The sequence below is a fragment of the Phyllobates terribilis genome, unplaced genomic scaffold, assembly GCF_046119375.1.
Source record: "Phyllobates terribilis strain yellow unplaced genomic scaffold, ASM4611937v1 Scaffold_1__5_contigs__length_1240528914, whole genome shotgun sequence".
NCBI classification, from domain to species: Eukaryota; Metazoa; Chordata; class Amphibia; order Anura; family Dendrobatidae; genus Phyllobates; species Phyllobates terribilis.
This window is the reverse complement of record NW_027362761.1, coordinates 614230983-614249098: the sequence shown is the minus strand read 5'-3', so window position 1 is coordinate 614249098 and position 18116 is coordinate 614230983. Positions and strand designations below refer to the sequence as shown.

The following is an 18116-nucleotide window of genomic DNA, read 5'->3' as shown; positions in this document are numbered from 1 at the left end:
ACCGTATGGCATATTGGCCCACGGTGAGGCTTCCCTGACGGAGGCGAAGCAGAGAAGATGCGGATGAGGTCCTCCGTCCGGGTTCGTCGAAGGCTTTCCGGAAAGCCATGAGAAAGGCAGGCAAGTCGGACACCAGGGGATCTCCTCTCTCCCATAGAGGATTTAGCCAGGCCAGGGCCTCCCCGGTGAGATGGGACATGATAAAGGCAATTTTGGCTCGGTCGGAGTTAAACTGGTGGGATAATAGTTCAAAATGCAGGGTGCACTGATTTATGAAGCCCCGAGCCAGGACGGAGTCGCCTCCGAAGCGAGGAGGTGCAGAGAGCCGGGGTCCGGAAAAGGATACCATGGTACTGGCGGAGGTTGTTGGTGGATCAGACAGAGTGTTCAGGCGAGTATTAACATTCCGCAGGTGACCCAGGATGGTCTCCTGTTGGGACCTCTGACGGGACAGTTCAAGACAGAGGTCCGAGAGCGAGGGAGCTTGGGTGCCACCGGGTTCCATGGCCCGAGCAAACTGTAACGGGTCCGGGAGGCGGAACCTCTGAGCTACTATACAAGGGGGCGGCCCTTGTAAGGGAGCGGGTGGCAGTCTCTGGATGAATGGACAGGGAGATACGGCAAGTGATCAGGGCAGTCTCTGGGTGAACGGACAGGGAGATACGGCAAGTGATCAGGGCAGTCTCTGGGTAAGGGGTAGGTACGACCTGTGATGGCAGAGCCTCCGGGTAGGCTAGCAGGCAGATGGTAGATGGGTGCTCCCAGGTGAGCAAGCGAGAGTCTCTGGAATAGCAGGTGGTCACGGCACGTGACGGCGGAGCCTCCGGGCTGGCAGGCAGGCAGGTAACGGAGAAGCGCTCCCAGGTGAGCGGGCAAGAGTCTCTGGAATAGCTGGTGGTCACCGCACGTGACAACGGGACCTCCGGGCTGGCAAGCAGGCAGGTAACGGAGATGCGCTCCCAGGTGAGCGGGCAAGAGTCTCTGAGATAGCTGGTGGTCACAGCACGTGACAACGGAGCCTCCGGGCTGGCAAGCAGGCAGGTAACGGAGAAGCGCTCCCAGGTGAGCGGGCAAGCTGGTCCATAGACAGACTGACCGGAGTAGTAAAGCAGACCGTCGGACCTCAGGCAAGCAGGCAGGTAGCTGATATGCGCTCCCAGGTGAGCGGGCAGGCTGGTCCTTAGACAGACTGACAGGAGTAGTAAGGCAGACCGTCGGACCTCAGACTGGCAGACAGGTAACAAGTATTCAGGCAGGAATCAGGCAGGTAACTGGCAGGAATCAGGCAGGTAACTGGCAGGTAACTGGCAGGTAACTGGCAACGGGACCTGAGGGCTGAAGCACAGGTGAGACACAGGTGCAAACAACATTGCTCGGGCACCTCCATTTTGGAGGAGGTGCCTTTTATATGATGAAGTCCTCCGGCCATTGGCCGGGGACTCTTTAGGGCGGCGCGCGCGGCCCCTTTAAGAGGAGGGGAGCGCGCGCGCGCGCGCCCTAAGCACAGGAGCCGGGAAGGAGCGCGCGCCGAGAGCAGAGCAGGAGGAGGACGCCGGGCAGGAGCGCGCGCTGACAGCAGAGCGGGGAGAGGACGCCGGGCACGGAGCAGAGCGGTGAGGGGAGCAGCGTCCCTGCCTAGCAGAGGGCAGGGACGCCAGCGCTACAGCAATGACCTTCTACAGCTGAATCCGCAACGAGTCTGTCACACCTGACACACCCATGACAAAAGCACTTTCTACATTCTCAACATAATTACGCATTTTCCCCTTTGTGTAATCTCTTATGGTATATCAGAGTTGACTGATGTGTAAAATGTTTCTTACATTCTGAACATGAATACGGCTTCTCTCCTGTGTGGATTCTCTCATGTGCCACAAGATTTGATTTAAGTGTAAAGCATTTCCCGCAAAATGAACAAGAAAATGGCTTCTCCCCTGTGTGACTTCGATGATGATCAAGAAGTATGGATTTAGCAATAAAACATTTCCCACATTCAGAACATGAATAAGACTTCTCTGTGTGGATTCTCTCATGTGCAGCAAAACTTGATTTAAGTGCAAAGCATTTCCCACAAAATGAACAAGGAAATGGCTTCTCCCCTGTGTGACTTCGATGATGATCATGAAGTTTTGTTTTAGAAATAAAACATTTCCCACATTCTGAACATGAATAAGACTTCTCTCCTGTGTGGATTTTCTCATGTGTAACAAGACTTGATTTAATTACAAAGCATCTCCCACAAAATGAACAAGGAAATGGCTTCTCCCCTGTGTGACTTCGATGATGATCAAGAAGTTTTGTTTTAGAAATAAAACATTTCCCACATTCAGAACATGAAAATGGCTTCTCTCCTGTGTGAGTTTTCTGATGTTGGATAAGATTTGACTTGCATCTAAAACATTTCCCACATTCTGAACATGAATATGGCTTCTCTCCTGTGTGAATTCTCTGATGTTTTGCAAGACCAGTTTGATGTATAAAACATTTCCCACATTCTGAACATGAATATGGTTTCTCTCCTGCGTGAATTTTCTTATGATTTACTAAAGCCGAATTATCTGAAAAACTTTTCCCACATTCTGTACATGAATATAGCTTCTCTCCTGTGTGAGTTCTCTGATGAGCTACTAAACCCGATTTATCGGAAAAACATTTCCCACATTCTGAACATGAATACGGCTTCTCTCCTGTGTGGATTCTCTCATGTGTAGCAAGATGTGATTTAAGTGTAAAGCATTTCCCACATTCTGAACAAGAAAATGGCTTCTCCCCTGTGTGACTTCGATGATGATCAAAAAGCTTGGCTTTAGAAATAAAACATTTTCCACATTCAGAACATGAAAATGACTTCTCTACTGTGTGCCCTCTTTCATGTATAACAAGACTTGATTTATTTCTAAAGATTTTCCCACATTCTGAACAAGAGTATGGCTTCTCCCCTGTGTGAATTCTTCTGTGTGTCTGAAGACTTGAGTTTCTTGCAAATTGCATTCCACAGATACCGCACTGAAGCTCTCTGCTCCCTGTCTGATCTGTATTTGTAACAATCTGAGATTGGTCAGGAGACGGTTCCTCAGGATTAGGTGGATTATATATTAGCTCTGTACAGTTGAATCCTGAATTTACATTAGAGCTGATGGGATTTTCTTCTGAAGAGTGCAGCTTCATATAGTCATCTTCTAATTTAGAACTTGTCAATAACATGAAGCTTTTCTCAGAACAGTTATTGTCATGCTCTGTAAGGAGTAAAAATACACAATTACAAATGTAACAGCGGGGGGGGAGGGAAGTTGAATTGGTGTGGCATAGTTTACCTAAGACATTGGCAGTACATTGAGTAGGTCGGACATTGTTTACTTTCATACATTGGCCAGGTAATTCTTACTATACTAAGGCTTTGCTTACTTTATGACATAACACTAATTTAATTACATTGTACTAATACTCATGCTAATAAGCTCAGGTGAGGACACCGAGACATTTTGGTTTAAACTTGTAAAAATCACAAAAACAAATGGGTTTCACATCCTGCCTGTACCTGCTTTTTTTCACTAAAAACGCTGCAAAAACTGATAGCAATGTTTTTTTGCTGCTTCTTTGCACTTATTGATTTCTGTAGGTGAAAAAGACGTTGCAAAAATGCTGAAAAAACTGACATTCTGCAGTTTTCAAAAAAGCAGCAGTTTTCCAATTCAGTCAGAAAAAAAAAACAAAATGTGTGCAGGAGATTTCTGAAATTTCATAGCTTTTGCTGTCACTGTAAAAAGCAGCTTTTAATATGCTTAAAAAAAAAATCCCCCCCCCCCCCCCCAAAAAAAAAGTGTGAAAATAACCTTAGACATAATATGACATGTTTCTGACGCATTTTGAAGTGCAGTTTTTTTTAACTCAAAGCCAGAACATTTCTTTTGAACCAAATCACAGTTCTGGCTGGAAAAAATTGCATTGAAAACGACCACAAAAAAAAACTGCAGGTGTGATTCTATGCATCTTTGCACACACATAAATGAAGTATAAAATAGGTGCTACCTAATAACCCCTTCTGGTCCCACACTATGGTGAAGTGTTCTTTACTGTTCCATGCTCTGTATGCAATCCTTGATGTTTAATTCCTTAAATGTCGAAATCACTATTGACTAAGTCTGGAAGGAGTTTGACAAAAGGAGAATGCTCCCTCTGTCGCCTCTGAGCCTGTTAGATCACACAGGATCTAATAGGTCGGCTGTCAGGAAAATCATGTCAGGCTGAGATAAAGCACCGTACTACTTCTGCTTTATCTGTGCAAGCAAAGGATCATATGTTCAAGTCTCCTTATAGGACTTATAAATATTGTCAAAAAGTATTTGAAGTGTAAAAAATAATTAAATGAAATTGCAGTTAAGTATTTAATAACCCAGGAATTTAGAGTTTTTGTGTTTCATTATTTTCCTACATTTGTACCAAAAGCAATTGCTTTTATAGTTTTTCCATTGACATAGCTGAGGCCGGACAAAGACATGTGAGGACTTGTTTTTTTGCAGGACGAGTTGTAGTTTTTTAACATACAAAGTAGTGAAAAAAGGGAAAAAAAATCCAAGTGCAGGGAAAAACAATGGTGGAATTGCATTTTTTTCCATAAAAATAAAAATGCAACTCCACCATTGTTTTTTGCTTTTACTGCGTTTATTGTGTGCTAAAAATGACCTGGCTCCACAATTCTCCAGGTCAGTACAAGGGTAGGGACAGGGGTCTGGCTGCGTGCCGCCGAGGCCTGCCTGGGGACCGGGACCAGTGGTGGTGGCGGCAACAGCAAAGGAGAAGGAGGTGAGGTGCTGCAGGTGACTGGCTGGGGGCTGCGGGTGTCTGGCTGGGGGCCCTTGGTGTCTGGCTTTGGTTAGACTGGATGGGCCGGGGCGGTGAGCGGCGCAGGTTTCCGGTGTGCGCGGCCATCTTCCTGAAGCTCTGGTCTACAGGAAAATGGCCGCCCGAGCTACAAGTCAGCGCATGCGCCGGCTCGGGCAGCCATTTTTCTGTGGATCACAGACACTGCCCGCATTCAGTCCAACCCGCGCTGGCCCCCAGCCAGACACCGGCAGCCCCCAGCCAGACACTAGCAGCATCTCACCTCCTCCTCCTTTGCAGCCGCCGCCGCCATGGAGGGAGATCCCGCTCCACCACCACCGCAGGTAAGCAACGTTCGGACCATAAGACGCACCCCACATTTTCCTCCCAAATTTGGGAAAAAAAAGTGCGTCTCTCTCTCTCTCTCTCTCTCTCTCTCTATATATATACACATAAATACATACATACACACACACCGTATACATACTTTGTTTATGTCACCATTTCCTTGTTTTTTGCACGCCAAGTTGATGTTTTCATTGAAACAATTTTAAAAGTTTTACATGTTTTGATTTTGGTTTTTATTGAATTTTTTGGGGAACCAAATACACTAAATTACTTACCGGTAATGTGATTTTCCTGAGCCCATGACAGCAACACTACGAGAGAGGGGATCCGCCCTTCCAGGACAGGAAACCTACAGAATAAAAGGGCGGTGCCTCTCCACCACCTCAGTTGTTTACAGAGTATGAAAGGACACTACTTAATAGTTATATATCCCATGATTTTTCCTTCTACACATCGCGTGAATCAAACACCACGAAGGAAATGAAGTGATCAACTTCTACCAGTGATGGGAGGAAATATAAGGGTGCTGTCATGGGCTCAGGAAAATCAAATTACCGGTAAGTAATTTAGTGTTTTCCTATCACCCATGACAGCACCACAACGAGAGATTTACAGAGAAAAAACTTTAAAGTTAGGGTGGGACCACAGCCTGTAGAACAGTTTTCCTAAAGGAAAGGACAGCAGAAGATCCCAGATCAAGCCTATAGTGTCTATAGAAGGTGAAAGGTGAAGACTGAATCACAACCTTACATAATGCTTGATGGAGACATCCGCTTTCTTATTGTTCTGCCATGGATTCCTGGGTTAGCACAGAAAGTAGAGTGCACAATTTCCTGACTTCTATGGAAACTGGAAGCCATCTTCGGAAGATGGGGTAGCTTCGGAAGATAGGGTAGATTCGGAACCGGCCCATCTTCTAGGATCTGTATAAACAGAGGATTAACCGACAAAGCTTGAATGTCACTAACTTACCATGCTGAAGTCAGGGCCACCGGGATAATAGTCTTTAATGTGAAGACCCTGAATCCATAGGTTCAAGCGAAGGCTCGTTAGAGCTGTAAGCACTGGATTCAGATCTCAGGGTGCCATCTTTGGACTGAAAATGGGCCTAGATCCAAAGCTCACTTTCACAATCCTTGCTTATTCAATGCAGGTCGGACACTGTTCCAGTAGTCTACGGCTAAAAAGGTCCACTTGCAATTCTCTTCCTCTTTATATGAGGTGCTGTTAAAGATAAAAGGTGAGACTTCGCCATCTGAACTGATTAGACATAAGTGTCATTAGTGATCTTGGCAGAGTTCCTCCATCATGGTTTACGTAAGATAAAGCTACTCTGTTGTATGACAAGACCTTTACATGGTGACCATGTATAGATGAATGGAGCTTTCTTATATAGTGCCTAAAGTTTCTTTAGGAAAGAGGAACCGGGTCTTTAGAGGCAGCCCCCGGGTGTGTACCCGTGAACATGCTACTACTGGAATGTAGGAGATTAGAGTTATTAACAGCAATTGCCTTGTTCAGAGTTGTGGCCAGATGGCTTATTCATTTTGACATATAGCAGGACTCCTTATTCTACCTTGGGAGACCACAACACTTACTCACTGCCCAGTGAGTGCTGCAGCGCTCGATGGATCTGCCCATAATCCCGAAATAGTTGCAGTAAACTATTGTCAATGCCTCTTCCTTCGATATGAGAGTTGTCCTAACTACTATAATTCTCCATAAAGCCTTAAGGCTCATTAACATCTGAATGGAAGGACACAAACTGAAAGCCTAAATCCTCATTTTATGCCAAGAACTATTCTCAGGAAATTTGATGTTTTATGTGAATTGGAACCTGATTGTATACCTCCTTAAACGCCTATACTACTATATAGCAATCTGGAACAGCAGATTTACTAGCAGGTCTTATAGAGTCCATTTCCAATGATCTAACTCTCAGGAATCTGTACAGCCCCTTCGGGTTGTAGCAAACCTAGGTAGGCCTGGGTTAAATAATAGCGTTACAGGTCTTGATTCAGGCACCTGGAGAGCTAAGCATTAGAGCAGGCTAGGCATTCACCTTAGTCAGACTGCTGGAGAGCAGAGCAGACTGTATGTGTCTTGGAGCTAATCAGAGACACAGGCCAGACTCCACAAGTATCAGTGGTTGCCCTGGATAAATATTGTTTTGTTTGATCAAGCTGGGTTAGCTGAGCTGTATATGAGTAGTCAGGGTCTGTCCTATTTAGTCAGAGCTTGGACAAGACCAGAAATATTAATGTTTATGACTTCTGTGCAACCTGTAAAAAGCAATAAAACTGCGCTTGATTGGACCAAACCCACAATGACTGTATGAGCACTACATGATGCCTCCTACCTTTAAGAGTGAAACCCTACAAGGTTTATTATTAACCTGCAAAACTAAGGAAGCGTTCTTATTGTCACCTGCCTCCAATCAGCATACCACAGAGCCAGCTGAGCACCAGCCAGGAATACTGCCACCCTCTGTCTCAAAATAGAGGCTAGGATATTTTTCCCCCTGAATTCGGTAAGCTTGCCAGTCGCTGAACTTGTTTTTTTTCAGACATAAACTTAGTTGTGCAACCAGTACCTTTCCAAAGAGGGACTATGAGGCACAGGGGCGCTACAAGGCACAGACACCCTATAAAGCACTACAAAGCACAGGGGCACCCTGAAGCATCGAGAGACACTATGAGGCCCCATAAGGTACTAAAAGGCACAGTAAAGAGCTATGATGTGCTATGAGGCACTATGATGTGCCATGAGGCAATATGCTATGATGTGCCATGAGGCACTATGATGTGCTATGAAGCGCTATGCTATGATGCACTATGATGTGCCATGAGGCACTATGATGTTCCATGAGGTGCTGTGAGGCACTATGATGTGCTATAAAGCGCTAAGCTATGAGGCACTATGATGTGCCATGAGGTGCAATGAGGCACTATGATGTGCTATAAAGCGCTATGCTATGAGGCACTATGATGTTCCATGAGGTGCTGTGAGGCACTATGATGTGCTATAAAGCGCTAAGCTATGAGGCACTATGATGTGCCATGAGGCGCAATGAGGCACTATGATGTGCTATAAAGCGCTATGCTATGAGGCACTATGATGTGCCAAGAGGCGCTGTGAGGCACTATGATGTGATATAAAGCGCTATGATGTGCTTTTTGTGAAGCGCAAAGAGGCTTTATGAGGCACTATGGTATGATGTGCCATGAGGCACTATGATGTGCTATGAAGCACTATGCTATGAGGCGCTAAAATGTGCCATGAGTCGCTATGAGGCACTTATGATGTTCTTTTTGTGAAGCACAAAGAGGCTTTATAAGGCACTGCGCTCAGATTTTTATTTAAAAGAGTAATCCATCTGAACGAAGGATAAACCTTTCCTTTGGGTGGTAAATCTTAATTGTCAGACTAGCCCCACCTGAAGGAGCCAACTGATGAGACGCAGCTGGACAGCAGACCTTCACAGAGACCATGTGCTGTATTAACACCATGTGCCGTCCTATGGATGGAGTAAACAGACTGGAGGACAACAGTAAAAACCTCTGAGAGTTACTTTAACATTTACTGAGCAGATTGAGGCTCATTTTTGCGGTAAATTCTGAAGCCCAATCATGAGGCTCTGTGCGGCCCAGACATGTGGCTAACTTTAGCCTAGAGGTCTAAGGTCCAGCTTCCGTCCTGAAGCCAAATTTAAAGAACGAGGCCCTTGGCCCAGATGGGGTCTTACAGAGCACACACACACACACACACACAGTTTTGAGTTTTTCGCTAACTTCCTTCAGCCTTTCCTAGTAACCATTACAAGGAAAGGGCCCCATAAACAAGGTAAACATTCACAAAGATTACTCACCACCAGTTGTACGGATTCTGAGGCTGGACCAAGTCACAGGCCTGTTCCTCTCCATCCGGCCACGCCTGAGCAATACTGGGGAGGTCAATCCCAGGCAGGGGCACCTCCAATAGTGCGCCGATAAAAGCTGGAGCTGCTGACCCCAGGCAGGGGCGCAGCTCAACAGGTGCTCCCATTGATGTGCAGAGCTGCTCTCTCACGGACGTGCAGAGCTGGAGCTGCCGACGCCAGACAGGGGCGCAGTTCCACAGCAGCTTTTCCACTGATGCACGGAGCTGGAGCTGCCGACCCCAGGCAGGGGCGCCACGCAGTAGTATCCGGATCTTCAACAGGTAAGCCTGTCTAAGGTTCTCCCATCAAGGACCCTCCGGTACGCTCGTCATCAGGGCCGCTGGCTGGTACAAAACAGTAGCCGGAAACATGTTAGAAGACATGGGTCTCCGCTACTTCTTTTTTCACCGGCGTGCGTCTTAGGGCGGAATTTGCTTGATAGAGTCCTGCGCCTGCGCAACCGTGATGCATGGCTGCCAGGCCACCATAAGATAATGGCGCGGCTGCTGCTCGCGCCCGTCCGACGGGACAGGCCCCCTTGGACCCACCATGGCGCTTCCAGGTCCCTGGCGCCGTCCGCAGCAGAGACTGTGCCTTGTTGAAAACCAACCGGCCCAGGTCTGGGAATAATCTTCTCTTCTTTCTACTGCCGCCATTTTAACAAGGTTCCCCCTCAAGGACAGGAAACCAACTGAGGTGGTGGAGAGGCGCCGCCCTTTTATTCTGTAGGTTTCCTGTCCTGGAAGGGCGGATCCCCTCTCTCGTTGTGGTGCTGTCATGGGTGATAGGAAAATATTTCATTTTTTAATTGCTTTGATTTCTTTGTTTTTAACTTCTTCACCCTCCAGCCTGTTTTCGCCTTCCTGACCAGGGCACATTTTACAATTCAGACCAGCGTCACTTTATGAAGTAATAACTCTGGAGCGTCAACGGATTCCAGTGATTCAGAGACTGTTATTTTCATGACATATTGTACTTCATGATATAGGTAAAATTTGTTTGGTATAACCTTACGTCTTGTAGCATCGGCGTCTCTGCCTCCTTCCCGGCAGAGAAGCCATTCCCCCTACCACCGCGGTCCTGCTCCGGCGTCTTCCGGCCTCCCTGCAGCTGCTGCACGCAGCTTCCCCGGCTCTGTGTTAGGGCGCGCGTGCGCGCTCCCTCCCTCTTAAAGGGGCCGCGCACGCTGTCCTGAAAAGTCCTCGGCCAATGGCCGGAGGACTTCCTCTATAAAAGGCACCTCTTCCAATATGGAGGTGCCCGTGCAAGGTTGTAGCTTTGTGTGTTAAACTCTGCTCCAGCCCTCAGGTCCCGCTGCTAAGCCTGTCTTCCAGTCCTGCCCGCCAGCCTGACTTCTAGTCCAGCCTGCCAGCCTACTACTAGTCCAGTCCGTCTGCTTGTCTACTCTCCAGCCCAACAGTCTGTCTACAGTCCAGTCCGCCAGTCTGTCTATGGGCTCTGTCCGCCTGCTTACCTGGAGGCTTCCGCCTGTCACTTGCCGTGACCACCTGACAGCCTACCTAGAGGCTCCCGCCTGTCACTAGCCGTGACCACCTGACAGCCTACCTAGAGGCTCCCGCCTGCCACTTGCCGTGACCACCTGACAGCCTACCTAGAGGCTCCCGCCTGTCACTTGCCGTGACCACCTGTCAGCCTACCTAGAGGCTCCCGCCTGTCACTTGCCGTGACCACCTGACAGCCTACCTAGAGGCTCCCGCCTGTCACTTGCCGTGACCACCTGCCAGCCTACCTAGAGGCTCCCGTCTGTCACTTGCCGTGACCACCTGACTGCCTACCTAGGGGCTCCTGCTCATTACTTGCCTTGCCTGCCCGACAGCCTACCTAGAGGCTCCCGCCTGTTACCTGCCGTGTCTGCCAGTAAGTCTGTCCGGACCACCCGTCAGCCTGCTTGCTGTGCTCATCTGCTGAACCCGGTCAGTCCTTGCCATCTGACACATGGGAGTCACCGGCTCTCTTACAAGGTCGTCCCCAGAGTAGCACCTGGTCCCTCTGCTCGGTCCCTCCCTGGTCACGGAGTTGATTGAGCCGCCGTACGACCCAGGTCGGTCTGAGTTGATACCTAGTTATGCCCCACTGGGTCCCTCCTTGCACCGCAGCACAGAGGTTCCACCACCTGGATCCCTAACACGTCAATTTGTGAAAATATCGTAACTTTTGTAAATATTTTTAAAATTTTGCAATTTTTAAACTTTTAATTTATATGCCCTAAAACCAGAGAGTTATGTCACACAATAGTTAATACTTAACATATGCCACATGTCTACTTTACATGTGCATCCATTTTGAAATGTATTTTTTTTTTGTTAGGAAGTTAAAAGCGTTAAAAGTTTAATCAGCAATTTCTCATTTTTCCAACAAAATTTTCAAAACCATTTTTTTTTAGGGACAAAGTCAGATTTGAAGTGGCTTTGAGGGGCCTATATGACAAAAATGTCACAAAGTGTCAGTGTCACTATTCTAAAAACTGCACCCCTCAAAGTCCTGAAAACCACATTCAAGAAGCTTATGAACCCTTCAGGTGCTTCACAGGAATTCATGGAATGTGGAACGAAAAAATTAACATTTTACTGTTTTTCACAAAAATGTAACTTTAGTCCCAATTTCTTTTATTTTCACAAGATTAACAGGAGAATCCGGATCCCCAAATTTGTTATGCAATTTCTCCTGAGTACACCGATACACCATATGTGGGGGGAAACTACTGTTTTAGCGCATGGCAGGGCTCAGAATGAATGGAGCACTGTTTGCTGTTTTTAACTCAAAATTGGCTGGAATCAAGAGCAGCCGCCATGTCACATTTGGAAATCCCCTGATGTGTCTAAACAGTGGAGCCCCCCACAAGTGACCCCATTCTGGAAAATAGACCCCTCAAGGAATTTATCTAGATGTGTGGTAAGCACCTTGAACCCACAGGTGCTTCACAAAATTTTACAACGTTGAAAAATGAAAAAAAAAAAAATAGATGATTTTTCCCACAAACATGTTTTGGCCTCAATTTTTTTCATTTTTACATGGATAGCAGGAGCAAATGGAACCAACATTTGTTGTGCAATTTCTCCTGAGTACACCAATACCCAATATGTGGAGGAAAACTACTGCTTAGGAGCACGGCAGGGCTCGGAAAGGAAGGAGACACGTTTTGGAAAGCAGACTGATGGAATGATCTGCAGGCGTCATGTCGCATTTGCAGAGCCCCTGATGAGCCTAAACAGTGGAAACCCCCCACAAGTGACCCTATATTCGAATTGATCTAGTGTTTTCCTGGTATGTGAACTCTATAATGTGGTGGCATATGCAAGTTGAATAGAGTGCATCAGGTTGGCATATGCGAGTTGCATACAGTGCATCAGGTTGGCATACGTGAATTGTGTAGAGTACGTCAGGTTGGCATACGCAAGTTATGCAAGTAAAAAAATGAATTTTGTAGTCCATGGATGTGTGGTACAATCTGAAGCATTTTTTATACACAAGCGAGGTTTGTTGGGGCAAGTGTCGCATTGATAAGTGGTGTGCTTGCGTATCCCCCTTCTGTAACACACTCGGCACCTTTTTTGCGACCTTCCTCTCTTTCCAGTTTGAGGGACCTTCCCGGGGAAATGTTGTCCTGGTACGATACAAGCACCTCAAGTTCTGGGGCCCGTTCCTTCATGATCTCCAAAGATTAGGGCCTTGATCACTACCTCCTGGAACTGAAGGTACGATGTACCAGCCTGGCCTGAACTTCGTGATAGCACGAAAGCGTTGCACATTGCCATCTGCATGACATGCACGGCCAGCTTCTTGTTCCACACCTTGGCCTTTCTCAAGGCACTGTACGACTGGAGGACTTGATCAGAGAGACCAACTTCCCCCATGTTCTTGTTGTACCCCACTACATAGTCTGGTTTGTGGATCCGTGTAGAGGAACCTCGTACAATGCTGGAGGTGCTGCCATCACCATGTATGGAGGTCAAGAAAAGGACATCCCTCTTGTCCTTGACCACCAGCAGGATGTTGCTACATTGGCCTCTGCTCTCACCCTTTCTGAGCAGCCGCCCAACTAGCATCCTAGGGAGGCCTCTCTGAATTTCGCGGACAGTACCACACGTTGCGGTAGCTCGCTCAGAGAGGGACTTTAAGAGTGCAATGCTGGTATAAAATGTATCTACATAGAGGTGATAACCTTGATCCAGCAGTGGGTGCACCAAATCCCACATAATTTTCCCACTCACTCCCAGGACACGGGGGCATTAACCCCTTCCCGACCCGTGTCACAGCGTCTGTGACATGGAAATCGGTGCGTTCCCGACCCATGTCACAGCGTCTGTCACACAGCGCGTGCGAGCAGTGTCACTCAGGTGTCACAGTTGCTGATGCAACTAGACAACCTGTAGTTGACCCCAGGGGGGTTGGATTAACCCCCCCGTGCCTAGGACCCCTCCGATTGGCATTTTTACTTTCACTTTAGTGAAACTGCCAATCGGAATGAATTAAATATTTCACCAATGGAAATTGGTGAAATATTTACAATCTGGGCATGGCCTGATGCATATAGCATCAGCCATTGGCTGGGTTGAGTGTCACCTCTGCCCCCCCCCCAGATCTAATTGGGGCTAGTGTCCATGTGACGCTAGCCCTCCAATCAGATGCGGAGGGGATGTTTACAATGGCTGACCAAGCTAACCAGCTTTCATCCCATCCGTGGAAGCTGAGGAGCTTGGTAGCCCCCCCGCGATCTGCTGCTGCCAACGCCGCCACCGATCCGCCGCTGCTGTCACCGCCGGTAAATATTTCCCCCCTTGTTCGACTCCAGCCCCCACTTAGCCCCCAACCCCCCCTTCAACCCCTTCCACCCCCCCTCCACCCCAGTCCAATTTCCTACTGCTCCCTCCGCTCCCTCTCCCACGTCTTCACCCACCGGCTGGTGCTTTCCTTCTGCCAGCCGGTGTAAGGTGATCACAGGCAGCAGCAGGCTCGCTGTAAATCCCCTGCGCCTGTGATCACCCACCATCCCTCCAAGTGATCATCCCCCCGTCCCAGTGATCACCCCCCCGTCCCCAGTGATCACCCCCCCGCCCCCTGCTGCGCCCCATGTGCCTGAGTGCGCCTCGTGTGCCTGAGTGCGCCCCCTCCTGCGCCCGTGTGCCTGAGTGCGCCCCCTCCTGTGCCCCGTGTGCCTGAGTGCGCCCCCTACACCTGACAGTCCCCTGCACCTGACAGTCCCCACACGTGATTGCAGAAGTTTACACCAAGCACTCACACATACACACACGTACACTCACACTATAATAAAGTTTTTTGTTTTTTTTTCTTTTTACACATGCACACAGCACACAAAATGTCCCGCCTGTCCCGCTCATCCCAGTCTAGGGCGTACACAGCTGAGGAGGCATATTCCATTATTGCCTCCGAAGCTGATAGTGAGGGAGAGGACCCCACGTTCCTCTATTCCTCCCATTCCTCCTCCTCCAGTGACACCGAGCCGGCACCAAGACGACGTCAGCGGTCAAGACATCGTCCGGAGGCCGTGGAAGAAGACCCACAGCCATCTGTGAGTAACCCTCAACCTGGTGCTAGTCACGCCCAACCTAGCAACAGGGCCTCCGTGTGGACCCCCGTCCCTGAAAATTACACTCCACGGATTTCTGATTTCCTTCCCCAATCAGGAATCCAGTTTGAGACAGCAAACCTCAGGGAAATAGACTTTTTCAAAGTCTATTTCTCTGAGGCCATTGTCAGTCTCATGGTGGAGCAGACCAATATCTAAGTCCAACAATTTTTGGCTGCAAACCCAAATTCAATGTTTTCTACTTGAAGTCCCGTTGACTCAGTAGAAATGTTGAAATATTGGGGACTGGTACTTCACATGGGGATTGTGAAGAAACCAGCAGTCATGGTGTAGTGAGGAGCAGGTTGTGAAGGACAAGTGCAACTGTCGCACGGGTCCTTCACAACCTGCTCCTCACTACACCATGACTCAAGGTATTCCTACGCTCTATATCTTGCCCTGATCTTGTCACTGACTTGTGGATAAGACAGAATTAGGCTGCATACTATTAATTCTTTGATTGATTGCTGAGCATTAATTCTGCTGCCCTCCTTAATAGCTTAGAGTAGCCTTTATTAGGAAACTGCATGTAGTTTGAACAGTATCCGAGGCTGTTGCACGGGTTTCTAGTAATACCTACCTTTTATATACTACGACTCAAGTTATTTCTGTTCTAGTCCTTTTCTGACATACAGTCTAGACAGAATCAGGCTACATATTACTAACTTTCCGACTGATAGTTAGGCATAAACCGTATTGCTTTGCAACATATCATAACAGCCTTATTAGGAAGTCATGCAGACAAGATATAATTAGGTTGTATACCATTAACCTTTTTGATTGCTGCGCATTTAATTTACTGCTTTGCACTAGGAAGCCATATGTAGTTCGAGCAGGATCCCATGTGTCTCTACTTATTTTCTATCGTGTTGAATTTTTTTCACCAATTTTTTCTATAGTGCCATTGCAGTAATTTTTGTCACTCCAAACCATTTTAACTGATATTTTCTATGTTGTATATCTATTATATTAAATAAAATTTGTTAATCTCTTACAAACTGATCCCACAGTTTTTCTTAATTCCCATTTGCTTTTGATTATATACCATATGATATACAATTGGGCTGGCAAAATTGATCAGGGAATGTTTCGTTTTTTGGTTTCTCACTTGATTTGGGACTGTTCTCACTTTTTAGTGATACTTTTATAGGTTTATATCCCTGGGGGGTCTAGTTTCCAAAATGGGGTCACTTGTGGGGGAGCTCCAATGTTTAGGCACACAGGGGCTCTCCAAACGCGACATGGTTCCAATTTGTTAGCGGACACCATGTCGCGTTTGGAGAGCCCCTGTGTGCCTAAACATTGGAGCTCCCCCACAAGTAACCCCATTTTGGAAACTAGACCCCCCAGGGAACTTATCTAGATGGGTGGTGAGCATTTTGAACCCCCAGGTGCTTCACAAATTGATTTGCAAAAATGAAAAAGTGGAAAAAAAAACACTTTTTTATTTTTACGGATTAATTTGTGAAGCACCTGGGGGTTCCAAGTGCTCACTATGCATCTAGATAGGTGCCTTGGGGGGTCTAGTTTCCAAAATGGGGTCACTTGTGGGGGAGCTCCAATGTTTAGGCACACAGGGGCTCTCCAAACGCGACATGGTGTCCGCTAACAAATTGAATGGAAAATCGACTCAAATTGTTAGCAGACACCATGTTGCGTTTGGAGAGCCCCTGTGTGCCTAAACATTGGAGCGACCCCATTTTGGAAACTAGATCCCCCAGGGAATTTATCTAGATGCATAGTCAGCACTTTAAACCCCAAGGTGCTTCACAAATTGAGCTGGGAAAACGAAAAAGGACTTTTTTTTTCACAAAAATTTTCTTTTAGCCTAAATTTTTTAATTTTCACATGGGTAACAGGATAAAATGCATCCTAAAATTTGTTGGGCAATTTCTCCTGAGCACACCGATACCTCATATGTGGTCATAAACCACTGTTTGCGTGCACGGCAGGGCTCAGAAGGGAAGGAGCCAACATTTCACTTTTTGAATGGAAAATTAGCTCCAAAAGTCAAATTGCGCTCCTTCCCTTCTGAGCCCTGCCGTGAGCCTAAACAGTGGTTTATGACCACATATGAGGTATCGGTGTGCTCAGGAGAAATTTCCCAACAAATTTTAGGATGCATTTTATCCTGTTACCCATGTGAAAATTAAAAAATTTAGGCTAAAAGAAAATTTTTGTTAGAAAAATTAAAATGTTCATTTTTTTCTTCCATGTTGCTTTAGTACCTGTGATGCACCTGAAGGGTTAATAATCTTCTTGAATGTAGTTTTGAGTAGCTTGAGGGGTGTAGTTTTTGGAATGGTGTCACTTTTGGGTGTTTTCTATCATGTACACCCCTCAAAGGGACTTCAAATGTGATGTGGTCACTAAAAAAATGGTTTTGTAAATTTTGCTGGAAAAAAGATAAATTGCTGATGAACTTTGAACCCTTCAAACTTCCTACCAAAAATTTTTTTTTCCCAAAATTGTGCTGATGTAAAGTAGACATGTGGGAAATGTTATTTATTAACTATTTTGTGTCACATCACTCTCTGGCTTAGCAGAATAAAAATTCAAAATTTGAAATTGCGAAATTTTCAATTTTTTTTCCAAATTTTTGATTTTTTCACAAATAAACGCAAATATTATCGACCTAAATTTAATACTAACATGAAGCCCAATATGTCACGAAAAAACAATCTCAGAATCGCTAGGATCCGTTGAAGTGTTCCAGAGTTTTTACTTCGTAAAGGGACACTGGTCAGAATTGACAAAAATGCCAAGGTCTTTAGGGTCAAAATTGTCACACTGTCTCTGTATACTGGAGGTAGGGGGCCTAAGCTGACCCTAAGCTGGGGCCCTGACTAATCCCTCAACCTGGAGGTACTGTTAAAGGTACAGAGGTCCAGGCCGCCAGCGTAACCCCTACCTCCTGAGGATCCCTGCACCTAAGTAATCTAGTCCTGAGAAGGACCCCGATCACAACAAAAGAGGACAAGTAATAATATGCCCACACACAGTACTTAGACGAACGAGACAGTACAAGGGAAAAACCAAAACCACCTTGCATACAAAGACTACACAACTACAACAGAGGGAACACGAACGGGAAAGGAGATAAATGATAAAGCGAGGAAGGGAAAATACACTCCAAATACACTTATCTCAGAAACTCCAAATACCACGATCCGCTCTGTAAGTCTGTATGAAAAGCTTTCACCGACACTTCCCAAACAGACCAGCAGGCATTTGAAGGAGACTCACTACAGCAGCATTGATTGCAGCTGGGCGAGGCTGGACCTCGTCTAGCACAGAGAGAAAGAGAATTAACTCCCTCACTGCCGAAAACACAAAGCACCAAAAAGTCAGCTGCGAGAAGTCAGGCTGTGTAATCGTGACGATCTTCGTGGCGACACACCCGTGACAGTACCCCCCCTT

At 46.8% G+C, this 18116-nt stretch overlaps 1 protein-coding gene across 3 annotated transcripts in view; it reads right to left on the bottom strand.

Annotated features, from left to right (window-relative positions):
* Positions 1-1209: 1209 nt before the first annotated feature.
* The window catches only part of LOC141272720 (uncharacterized), a 37409-nt gene continuing 20502 nt past the window's right edge, over positions 1210-18116 (bottom strand). Inside the window, exon 4 of one of the 3 annotated variants that reach the window (XM_073683724.1) lies at positions 1210-3236. In XM_073683724.1, coding sequence (XP_073539825.1) covers positions 1753-3236 — 1484 coding nt within the window. In that variant the 3' untranslated portion in view covers positions 1210-1752. The remainder of the gene's footprint in view (positions 3237-18116) is intronic. The other 2 variants (XM_073683733.1, XM_073683743.1) reach the window with 2 other exon arrangements.